General features: G+C 34.8%; 1 protein-coding gene across 1 annotated transcript in view; it reads left to right on the top strand.

Moving 5' to 3' along the window:
* The window catches only part of BRDT (bromodomain testis associated), a 60,037-nt gene that overhangs the window by 22,043 nt on the left and 25,874 nt on the right, over positions 1-12,120 (top strand). Inside the window, exons 8-14 of the mRNA XM_073811226.1 lie at positions 242-370; positions 1,415-1,603; positions 2,229-2,401; positions 2,478-2,767; positions 2,861-2,974; positions 3,443-3,586; positions 11,993-12,054. Of these exons, the coding sequence (XP_073667327.1) occupies positions 242-370; positions 1,415-1,603; positions 2,229-2,401; positions 2,478-2,767; positions 2,861-2,974; positions 3,443-3,586; positions 11,993-12,054 (1,101 nt within the window). The remainder of the gene's footprint in view (positions 1-241; positions 371-1,414; positions 1,604-2,228; positions 2,402-2,477; positions 2,768-2,860; positions 2,975-3,442; positions 3,587-11,992; positions 12,055-12,120) is intronic.

Raw genomic sequence — 12,120 nt, 5'->3', positions numbered from 1 at the left:
AACACCCTCCTTTGTCTCTACTTGTCAAAATTTACTGGATTTTTTCAAAGTCTAAAAATACAAAACAAGCGTAGCAGAATTTTAATGTTTGTCAAATCTGGATGGTGGGTATCTAGTTTTGGTATTATCTATTATTCCTCTGTATGTTTGAATTATTTCATAATATAAACACTTAACATAGGTGCTCAAACAATTATTGAACTATATTGTTGATGAATCCTGTAATTTTTCCTTAATTTAGGCAAAAATGGATAACCAAGAATATAAACATGCGTATGAATTTGCTGCAGATGTTAGATTAATGTTCATGAATTGCTACCAATACAGTCCTCCAGATCATGAAGTAGTTACAATGGCAAGAATGCTTCAGGTGAGTTTTTACTTGTGCTCTGAAAGTGAGTTTCCTCTGAACATAGTTTAAAAATTTTAGAACCATAACTCAAGAGATAAAGAATATACCCCCCACCCCCACCAAGTAGTAAAGCATAATTTAGACTCTTAAAATTGTGGGGGTTGTTTGTTTTCTGAGGCATAGCATCCATTCGTAGTAAATCTGTTAATGAAGCTGCCCTACATATAGAAGGTACTGGGGAAGTAGTAGTGAAGAGAGGACAGTAGGTATCTGAGAGAGGGTTGACTGCAGTCAGTGTCCCACTGAAGGGAAGGCTCAAGGACTTCTGAGGCTAAGCCATTGGCAGGTAGTAGAATGATGCACCAGCCACAGGGCAGATCTTAAAAGGACTTCCCCTATATAATCTGAGAGGTCTGTCTTACCTGGAAAAATGGAGAAAAGTTGCTAAGGTTGGTAGGCAGGGAAGCATGAGTCTTATTATATTTCTGGTAAATCTTTTTGTCCTCCAGTTTTATAGGGATATAATTGACATTGTATTAGTTTAAGGTATACATTATGATATATGTATATATTGTGAAATGAGTACCACAAGGAAAAATAGAATTCTCATCAAAATATGACACTGAGGGGCTTCCCTGGTTGCGCAGTGGTTGAGAGTCTGCCTGCCGATGCAGGGGACACGGGTTCGTGCCCTGGTCCAGGAAGATCCCACATGCCACAGAGCGGCTGGGCCCGTGAGCCATGGCCACTGAGCCTGTGCGTCTGGAGCCTGTGCTCCACAATGGGAGAGGCCACAACAGTGAGAGGTCCGCGTACCGCAAAAAAAAAAAAAAAAAAAAAAAGACACTGAGGGAATTCCCTGGCAGTCCAGTGGTTAGGACTCTGTGCTTTCACTGCCGAGGGGCCGAGTTCAGTCCTGGTCGGGTAACTGGGATCTGGCAAGCTGTGAGGTACAGACAGAAAAAAAAAAATGACACTGTAATGTACCTTTTCTTAAAAGGTGTTATTGCTGCATTAAATCAGAAACGCAGAAGACCTTAACAGTCTGATTTTCCATTATAGGATGTTTTCGAAATGCATTTTGCAAAGATCCCAGATGAACCTGTTGAGAGTATGCCTGTATGTTACATCAAAACAGATACCACAGAAACCCTTGGTAGAGAAAGGAGTAGTGAAGCTTCCTCTGCAGATGACTCTTCTAGTGATTCTGAAGATGAACAAGCTCAGAGTCTTGAAAAGCTTCAGGAGCAGGTAGTTGTTTATATTGATACAAAGTTTTTATATTCTTTCTATGAGCTGCTGCTGCTGCTGATCTATTATAAAATCCTATTTGTAGATTAAAAGCTGTTATATTTAGATCACGTATTAACTGTGACTTTATTTACTTCTTGGCACATTTTTAATGTTTAATAGTCTTTTCCCACTCAAAAATATATACATCTTAAAATTCTGTTATTTATATTCCTAATCAAAATAAATGCCTAATCACAATTCTCATTGAAACAATTTATATGACATAACCTGGATAGTTTATGGATGAGATCTTTATTTAACATTTGTTACCTTTTGTGATAAAATGTTAACCTGCTTTGAGCTCAATCCTGAAAAATCAATGATTTAAGACTTAAGACTGCCTGGAAAAATTAATGATTCTTGTTCTGTTTTTAGATGAATATTTAAGTTTATGGGTTGAGTACATGGTAGTCTTTGAAATTTAACATACGCCTTTCAAAATAATGAATTTGTGAAATGAAATATCAACCTGAAGGAAATGAATTTCACAAAGGATAATGTTGACTTTTGAGTGCCTTCATTTTTTTCTACTGTCTTTAATTATTTAGAGCCATGAATGTTTAAAGAATTTTTCCTTTATCAGCTTAAAGCTGTTCATCAACAGCTACCGGTTCTGTCCCAAGTACCTTTCAATAAGCGAAAGAGAAAGAATGAGAAGTCTAAAAGGGAAAAGAAAAAAGAAAAGATTGATAATAGAGGTGAAAATCCAAGGAAAAAGTTTAAGCAAATAAAATTAAAGGAAAAGTCCAAGTGCAAGTAAGTATCTTTAATGATGCCTTATTAAAATAACATTATCTAAAATACATTTGATTAAATTTAACTTTTGTTACAGTCAGCCAAAGAAGGGGAAACAACAGGTCTTCGCTGTGAAATCTGAAGATAAAGATAATGCTAAACCTATGAACTATGATGAGAAAAGACAGTTAAGCTTGGATATAAACAAACTCCCTGGAGATAAACTTGGGCATGTCGTTCATATAATACTGTGCAGAGAGCCTTCACTGAGAAATTCCAGCCCTAATGAGATAGATATAGACTTTGAAACACTGACAGCATCAACACTGAGAGAACTGGAAAAATATGTTGCTGCATGTCTGAGAAAAAGACCAGTAAAACCTCATGGTATGTATTTCTTTGTATTAGTAGAAATCAGTCTGGTATTTGTGTTAGTTTTTGGTCGTACTCACTCTTTTTTTTCCCTCCTAAATCACACAGGTAAGAGAATAATGAAGTCCAAAGAAGAACTTCATTCACAGAAAAAACAAGAATTGGAAAAGCAGTTACAGGATGTCAGTAATCAGTTAAATTCTAGAAAACATCAAACAAAACGTAGGTACCGGTTTTTAAAATGTTCCTGTAACTATTTAATGTCTGGCATTTAAAAAAAATACATTTATTTATTTATTTATTTTTGGCTGCATTGGGTCTTTGTTGCTGCACACAGGCTTTCTCTAGTTGCGGCGAGTGGGGGCTACTTTTCGTTGTGGTGCATTCGCTTCTCATTGCAGTGGCTTCTCTTGTTGCGAAGCATGGGCTCTAGGCATGTGGGCTTCAGAAGTTGTGGCACACGGGCTCAGTAGTTGTGGCTCGCGGGCATCAGGAGTTGTGACTCGCCGGCTCTAGAGCACAGGCTCAGTAATTGTGGCACATGGGCTTAGGTGCTTCACAGCATGTGGGATCTTCCCGGACCAGGGCTCAAACCCGTGTCCCCTGCACTGGCAGGTGGATTCCTAACCACTGCACCAGCAGGGAAGAGCCTAATGTCTGCCATTTTTAATGTCTTTTTGTATTCTGTAGCTGAGAAAACTCAATCATCCAAGGCCATTGGAAGTGGTTCCCGACTGAGTGAAAGCAGCAGCAGTAGCAGCAGCAGTAGCTCATCAGAGTCTGAAAGTAGTAGCAGGGATTCAAGTTCTTCAGACAGCAGTGATTCCGAATCAGGTTAGCTGTCCCCTTAAGTATACCTCTGCTTGTGGGGAAATATTTTTCTTGTAATATTGAGACTTATCATTTGAAGAAATGTTCATTACTTACCCAGAATCTATGGTTTGGATGCCACACTTATTATTTAACTGCATGTTGACAATCTGAACTATTTTCCTTAAAAGAGATACTGTGTAAAGTGAAACTTCATATTATACGTATGTGACTTACAGGCTTGTAATGTTGAAAATAATTTACTAAAGGTGGGATAGTCTGATATATAATATCAGGTCCTAATACCAAAAAACAGCACAGAATAAAATGCTGATTTTCACTTTTTAATAAAAGATTATTTGAGGACATCTTTCACTTTATTCTCTGATATATCAAATCACTCTAATGTTGCAAAGTTTGCTCTGTTGTGACAATATATTCTGAATTGAATAATCATTTTGAATTAAGAAACCAGTCATCCCAGAAAACGTGTAAAGCAGATTTTTTTCACTTCAGTGTTTTCTTCACTGTCGATTATTGTCCATTTATAGAAAAATGTACTTTAAATTCAGATTCTCAGTTATGCTAAAGTACCATGTTACCTTATATAGTTTATCATCAACTATATCAAGCTTAAGGCATTCGTGTTTCCTTTGTACTCTTTCACTCTTTCTTTGTACTCTTTGTACTCTTCACTGATGGTTGTGTAGTTGACAGCTAATCCCTGCCCCAGGTTTCAGACTTGGCAGAGGCATTCCATCATTGTTCACCAAAAGGCACATTCAAATACAGGGCACTTCCGGGCCTAAAATTTTGCTTTATTTTAAATGAGACATTTCTTGTTTGTCATGAAATTCAGCTCTCTTTAAAACATCCCACACAGAATATTGTCACATTAGGAATTCTTACCGTTTGTAAGAATATCCCTCCTATTTCAGTCCGGTAGTAAGGGTCTGCTCCGTTACAGTACATTGTTTCACTTTTGGTTCTCTTTAATTTGTGGTGCTGATGTCTGCATTTTGTTTTTACATTTCTGAAGTATATAGTGGTAAACATTTTTGTTAGAATAAACAGAGTTTTTACTTTTGTTGAAATTTGTCACACTAGAAAATTTTTTAATTAATTTAGGACTCAGATTATACATTATTTTCTTATAGTTGACTTTTTAAGCATAAAAAAGTACTGAAAAAACTCTAGCTTGCATTTAGTATTTTAAATTGTGACTAGCATTTGTAATTTCATCTAATAAAGAATTTATGGCCTAATAAGTTAGAGCACTTTGTCTTTTATTTGTAGAATAAAACTCTTATTAAATTATCTAATTATATATTGACTACTGATCAATAAATACCTTGAGTATTAGCAGAAAAGTACTTCAGAGTGCTTCAGTGAAGTACCTTAATTTTAATTTGAATTATCGGTTTCTGATAGAATCTTCCAATATGTTGCTTGAAGGAAAGAATGTTTTTCATCTATTGTGTTCTTAAAATAGTATAATATATATTATGTTTTCCTAACTTTCTAGCAGAATAACTCAGCCTCAGAATTCTGATTTTAAAACACTATTTAATTTTTATTTTATGACTATTTTATTTTATTTTATTCTTGTTTGATGTCATCTTTTCCAAGTAACTGGGGATGTTTTTAAAAACACTGTTAAAATCAAGGTAGCAAATTTTTATATTTCAATCTACTTTATGGATAATGTATAGGTTTGTGACACTAAGGTCAGTTTGTCTACTAATAGGATAGTATGAGTTATCATTTATCTTTGAAATTTTCATTGTTTTATGAACCAACTACATACTTCATTGGAAAAACACTGTATATGTAGGTTATAAGTTGCAAATGCAATGCTTACCTTAACAGGGAAAGAACAGTTATCTCTTTGCTTAATAAAATAAATTAGTAAATGAAGCAATGGGACCTTTTCTCCTGTTAACTTCAGTTGTACCCATTAAAATACTGTAAGGCTCTTGATTTCTAGTGTGTAAGCTAACAGCATTTTTTTAACTTTCCTGAGAACAACAAAAACTATAAGTAAAAGGACTGCAAATTGTGAAAAATAATTAATTCAGACTATATCAATAGCTATACCTATTGTAAGAATAAGCAAAGCATCTACCATTCTTAATAATGCACATGATGTTATCAAGAAGCAGATGACAAATCCCAAGTCTAAGTTTCAGGGTGAGGGGAAATGGGGCTGTGGAGAAAATATAATTTGTGAAAATTAGATATATTAGCAAAAACTTTGTTACATAAGTAAAAATTAACTGAAAATGTAAATAAGATTTTGTAACTTTAAAATTTATTACGGGCTTCCCTGGTGGCGCAGTGGTTGAGAGTCCGGCTGCCGATGCAGGGGACGCGGGTTTGTGCCCCGGTCCGGGAAGATCCCACATGCCGCGGAGCGGCTGTGCCCGTGAGCCATGGCCACTGAGCCTGCGCGTCCGGAGCCTGTTGCTCCGCAACGGGAGAGGCCACAACAGTGAGAGGCCCGCGTACCGCAAAAAAAAAAGAAAAAAAAAAATTTATTACAATTTGTCAAGAGCTGAAACTTAAAATAGGAATATCTTGATTATCAGAATTCTGATTAAATAAGAGTTTTGATTATTTAAAATAGGACATATGCATATAATTTCATTTCCCCAAAATTTTAATAGTGGAATCTTTTCTGAAAGCTTCTGTGAGAAATTCTTTTCTGATAGAAGGATATTGATCTTTAGTAATTTTTCTTAATCTATTTTTTAATACCTGTCTTCCTGGATTTTTTAGAAACTTGAGACTGTATGCAGTTTTCTTAACGAAGTCACAATCTTTTATTTATTTATTTATTTTTTTGTCACAATCTTTTATAATTTCTGTTATCAAGGACAGCTCTCTAAATTAACTTTTCGAAATTCTTTAATAGTATTGACTCTTAAGGTTCTTCTGTAGTTTTCTTGTATTATGAGTTTCTCTCTTTACTGCAATATTATTCTGTTTAGGTATGCTGAAATGTTTTAAGGGTGACATCTGTGAAAAACACTTAAATGTTATAAAGAGTGTTAGAGCTGTTTACACATTAATTATTATGTTCTATGTAATCTTAAACCTTATTTTATGCATGTTTGAAAAATATGGAGTAATTCTGCTTCATTAAATGGGATTAATTAAATGGCAGGGGAGTAAGTGCCAAGGAAAGATTCATTTTAAAATTTCTTTAGTTATAATTTCAAACAAGATACTAAATCAGTTCCAAGATAGACTTGTAATGAAATCCCAAATCTTTGAAAACTATAAGCAAGAAATCTGTGGGCTAGAAGCAGTACTTAATTGCAAATTTCAATGTGATTCGATTTTGCCGTTTAAATTATCTTCTTGAGTTACATTGGCATATGCAAATTGTCATGTGCCAAGAAATCAAGAACGATGATTGGGAATTCCCTGGCAGTCCAGTGGTTAGGCCTCTGCGCTTTCACTGCCAAGGACCTGGGTTCGACCCCTGGTTGGGGAACTAAAATCCCACAAGCCGTGAGGCGCAGCCAAATAAATAGATAAATAAATAAAATAAAATCCTATCTAAAAAAAAAGAACAATGATTAAACATTGGTATAAATATAAAACCTTTCTAAACTGTTTTTCATAACCCAAAATATCATTAAATGCCAGATCAAAGATATAAATGAGGCTTGACAATAAAATGAATTCCAGATACATATATCCTATGTTAGCTGGGCTGCGCTAGAATGTACACACAAGCAACTGAGAGTTTTCTAATGCTCAACAAGGTTGGCTATCTTGAGTGATATAATAGGGAGGAATATTATTAACAGATTTAATACTATTACTGAGAAACCATCAAATGGAGCAGCTCATAGGTAATAGTGCTTTTTTGATGCTATCCTTGTAGGAAATAACTTCAGGAACTGTCTAAATGTTAGCTCAGATACTTGATTAGTGTGGAATAGAATATTTTTCAGGAATGATTATCATTTCAATTCTTACAACAGTTATACACAAAGAAATTGAATGGTTATGGCATCAATTCTTTACCTGGTTAAGACAAAGTGAATTTGTCACTTCATATTTTGGACTTTTTGCTTTTATTGGCTTCAGTGTAATGTTCTAAAAGTGAAATTTATGAAATTCTTTAAGTACCAATTGTTCCTTTTTTTTTTTTAACTTTCTTAATTATGGTGACTTAAAAGGAGTAAAATAACCGTTTCTCTTTAGTACTACAACCCACATCTTCTGTAGAAGTGACAATGATGCATTTTTTTTTCATGCAAGGGAAAAAGGACAAACTTTGTCCAAGTTTAGATTTTATTTTACCTTTTAAGGGGGAGAATGGTTTAGTAAATGTAGGAAGTATGAAATGATAGTTTGGAGTACTTTTCATCATTCAAGCTAGAAAGTTTAAGAGAAATGATTAGTACTCATCATTTAAATATTTTAAACTTTCATTAGTTTCTCATCAATTAGAGTGTTTTTAAAGCCCCAGAAGGATAAATTCAAGGACTCAGACTTGATTAAAAACTTGCATATATTGAGGTCTGTACTTGAGCCACGAGTCTTAGAAATAGGGATAAACTTTGTCATGTGAATTTAAAAATATTCTGTTCAAACTGGGTCTTACTGAATAAACAGGCTGTCTAGAATAGTGTTTCTCAACCTTGGCAGTACATTAGAATCACCTGTAAAACTTTAAAAAATAGTGTCCAAATCTGAATTGAATGGAGAGTGGGGCCAGGTAAATGTAGTGTTCAAAGTATCCCATGTGTGGACTTACCTGGCAGTCCAGTGGTTAAGACTCCACACTTCCAATGCAGGAGGCCCACATTCGATCCCTGGTCCGGGAACTATGATCTCATGTGGCGTCGCCAAAAAAACCCAACAAAAACAAAACAATGTATCCCATGTGACTAATGTGCTGCAGTGTTTGAGAATCATCAGTCTAGGTGTTTTTTTGTTTGTTTCCACTTTCTAAACTCTAGTTAAAATTACTTTGGTAAAAGGAAGAGGCAGCTTATAATCGGTTTGTTCTTCTATATTACATAAGCACCACACACTTAAATCAAAATACCAAAACATTCTTTAAAGGGAGCAGATTTCTTTCGTTCAAAGTACTTGATTTTTATCAATAGAACATTAGGGGATAAGCTTGGGCAAATCATTCAACATCTCTGGACATACTTTCTTTCCTATAAAATAAGGTAATAACTTCCAATCACTTTTCTGTACCCTGTCCTATAGAACAGAAGTGTGATTTGTTTTTCTAATTTAAAAATCTTCAGTAATTTTTTCTGCTGTAATGGCATTACATTCTGGTTTTACATTATGTATGGTATTATATTCATATTCAATTTATCAAATTTTTTAGTCAGTACTGGCTTGCTGATAATATTTGGTGTCTCTGGAGCATTGATCTCAGTGCTTTGATAGGTGATGGTTATTAGCAAACCTTTCAATCAAATATTTGATGCCAGATCTCTCTCTTTTTCTTGATTCTGTGATTAAAATTTTTGCTTAGTTTGAAATGAAAGTTTTCCAATGAAAGTTTTATATTGAGGTTTTTGGGGAGCTGTGAAAATAAAACACATTATATAATGTGCAAAATATTCATTTGTTTAGTAGTTAACATATTTTATCCAATTGGATCCTCACAAGGTAGGTATACATATTATCACAGATCCCTGGTGAAGTTAGTTGACAAGCGTGTATGTTGTCACTATAGTGCTCAGTTTTATTAATGTTTGTAAGACCTGGTAGGGCTTCTTCATTTATTGAAATGTGGTCTTAAGCTTGATAGTGAAAATGTGTATGTTTGCCTTTTAATTCCAAAGGCCAGGAACTCATAAATAAACAGAAATATGCAGTTTTATTTTACTATGTTCCTGGAAAGTCAGCTACATAAGAGTAGAATGAGAAGCAAAATACTGAGTTTTAGGCTATCATTATTCATCTATCTATAGTCTGTAAGACTTTTTTGAGGCACACTGTATTTGGTGTTTTTGATTTTTTTTTTAATTAAAAATCTTTGATGCCTTTTGCTAGTGCTTTTTAGATTTTGAGGTGCTAGTTTTTATAATAGTCCTGAGCTTTAGTTTTATGTCAGAGAACTAAGATAATGCCCTTGAATTTTTCGTCAGAACACTAATGTGGTATGTTGTATTTTTACTGTAGTTAAGAGTTTATATCATTGAATAATTTGTTTAGGTGCATATTTGGATAATTAAGACAGATGTATATCACTAATCATTAGAGAAATGCAAATCAAAACTACAATGAGATATCATCTCACACCGGTTAGAATGGCCATCATCAAAAAATCTAGAAACAATAAATGCTGGAGAGGGTGTGGAGAAAAGGGAACCCTCTTGCACTGTTGGTGGGAATGTAAATTGATACAGCCACTGTGGAGAACAGTATGGAGGTTCCTTAAAATACTACAAATAGAACTACCATATGACCCAGCAATCCCACTACTGGGCATATACCCTGAGAAAACCATCATTCAAAAAGAGTCATGTACCAAAATGTTCATTGCAGCTCTATTTACAATAGCCCGGAGATGGAAACAACCTAAGTGTCCATCATCAGATGAATGGATAAAGAAGATGTGGCACATATATACAATGGAATATTACTCAGCCATAAAAAGAAACGAAATTGAGCTATTTGTAATGAGGTGGATAGACCTAGAGTCTGTCATACAGAGTGAAGTAAGTCAGAAAGAGAGAGACAAATACCATATGCTAACACATATATATGGAATTTAAGGGGAAAAAAATGTCATGAAGAACGTAGGGGTAAGACAGGAATAAAGACACAGACCTACTAGAGAATGGACTTGAGGATATGGGGAGGGGGAAGGGTAAGCTGTGACAAAGCAAGAGAGAGGCATGGACATATATACACTACCAAACGTAAGGTAGGTAGCTAGTGGGAAGCAGCTGCATAGCACAGGGAGATCAGCTCGGTGCTTTGTGACCGCCTGGAGGGGTGGGATAGGGAGGGTGGGAGGGAGGGAGACGCAAGAGGGAAGAGATATGGGCACATATGTATATATATAACTGATTCATTTTGTTGTAAAGCAGAAACTAACACACCATTGTAAAGCAATTATACTCCAATAAAGATGTTAAAAAAAAGACAGATGTATAGATGTACATATATTATATGATCGTATTAATGAAGTCTGTTTTTTTGTTGTTGATCAAAGCTGAAATCATAATTTTTCCCCTAAATGTGAAAGCTACCTGGATCTATACCCTCAATCTTTGCAGTCTGTCTTCTTCCCTTCCCCTTTCCACCTAACCCCCAACACTTAAAATAATACTTAGTGGAGTGACATTAAGATGGTCCATGTCATTTTAAATACTTGAATTCTTTAAATTAAAGCACGTCATTGAGTAGCACTTAGCAATTTTAACAGTGTCCAGCATCAAACATTTTAGGAAAGAACAGTAACACATCCAGCGGAAACTGATGGCATTTCAGGAGGCAGAAGGTAATTATTAAAATTAGAATGTTTTAAGTTTGAATAAGACCTGGTGTTGACCAGCCTTGGTGCCCTGAAGCCTGAGGCAAATAATGCTCAGGAGGCTCATGAAAGCTGGCTGGAGAGGTGAATCAAGGCATTAACTACCAGTTTGGTGCTTTACCACACTGACGTAGGCTTCTTACTGGGGAGGATAGCACCAGAATCAATTGTAGGATCAAGAAAGAGGAACCTATGAGCACCATGTCAGAGAGATCTCTTTTTATATCTACTCTACTGCCAGCGTCAGCTGTAAAGGCATTTCTAAAGGTAAAGGAGGTACTATAAAACCCATTTGTTTCTCTGTAGTTGAGGCTGCCAGATAGCTCGGAAGTAAAACAGGGTATTAATTAGATGGGATCTTTATTATAATGCTTAGCAAGCAGATCAGACTTTATCATGTATAATCAAATAGCTTCACTTTTAATAAAAGACTGTATCCTCTCAGGTAATGACATACCCTTCTCTTGTAAATTCTCAATTATTTTAATTAAGCCTCTTAATGGCTACTTGGTTAAAGATGATTTTAGTATAATTGGTACTGCTTGTTTAAACCCTTATCTCTGTTGTAACTTGTTTCTTTTTAAACTGTCGCTTATTCAAGCTCTTTACTCTGAAGTAACACATTGTTCTTTTTGCCTAATAATCTAAATTGAAATTTGTGAGGGGATATTTATTCCATTATGTGGAAAAGAAAATATCCCTTTTCAAAGCAAGTATCCCTTTAGAAATTTTGACTGATTCCAAGAGGGCAAAAAAATTTGTAAATAAAAGAATTTCTTGAGTTAAGAAGTTGACCATTTTCTTAAAATCATCACTTTCATTCTAATGTGAAAAAATCTGTCATTTAGATGATGGTAATTTTTTAAGTTGGCAAATATTAAAATATTTATATACGTTTGCAGAAATGTTTCCTAAATTTACTGGAGTAGAACAGAATGATTCTTCTTCTAAAGAGAAAGTAAAGGTAAGTTAATTCTTCATTTTTACCTTAGAATTTTAAAATTATGTAGGTTATAGCTCACTGATATAG

This window comes from Tursiops truncatus, chromosome 1 (assembly GCF_011762595.2).
Source record: "Tursiops truncatus isolate mTurTru1 chromosome 1, mTurTru1.mat.Y, whole genome shotgun sequence".
In the NCBI taxonomy this organism is placed as follows: Eukaryota; Metazoa; Chordata; class Mammalia; order Artiodactyla; family Delphinidae; genus Tursiops; species Tursiops truncatus.
This window is presented reverse-complemented; position numbering and strand designations above follow the sequence as displayed.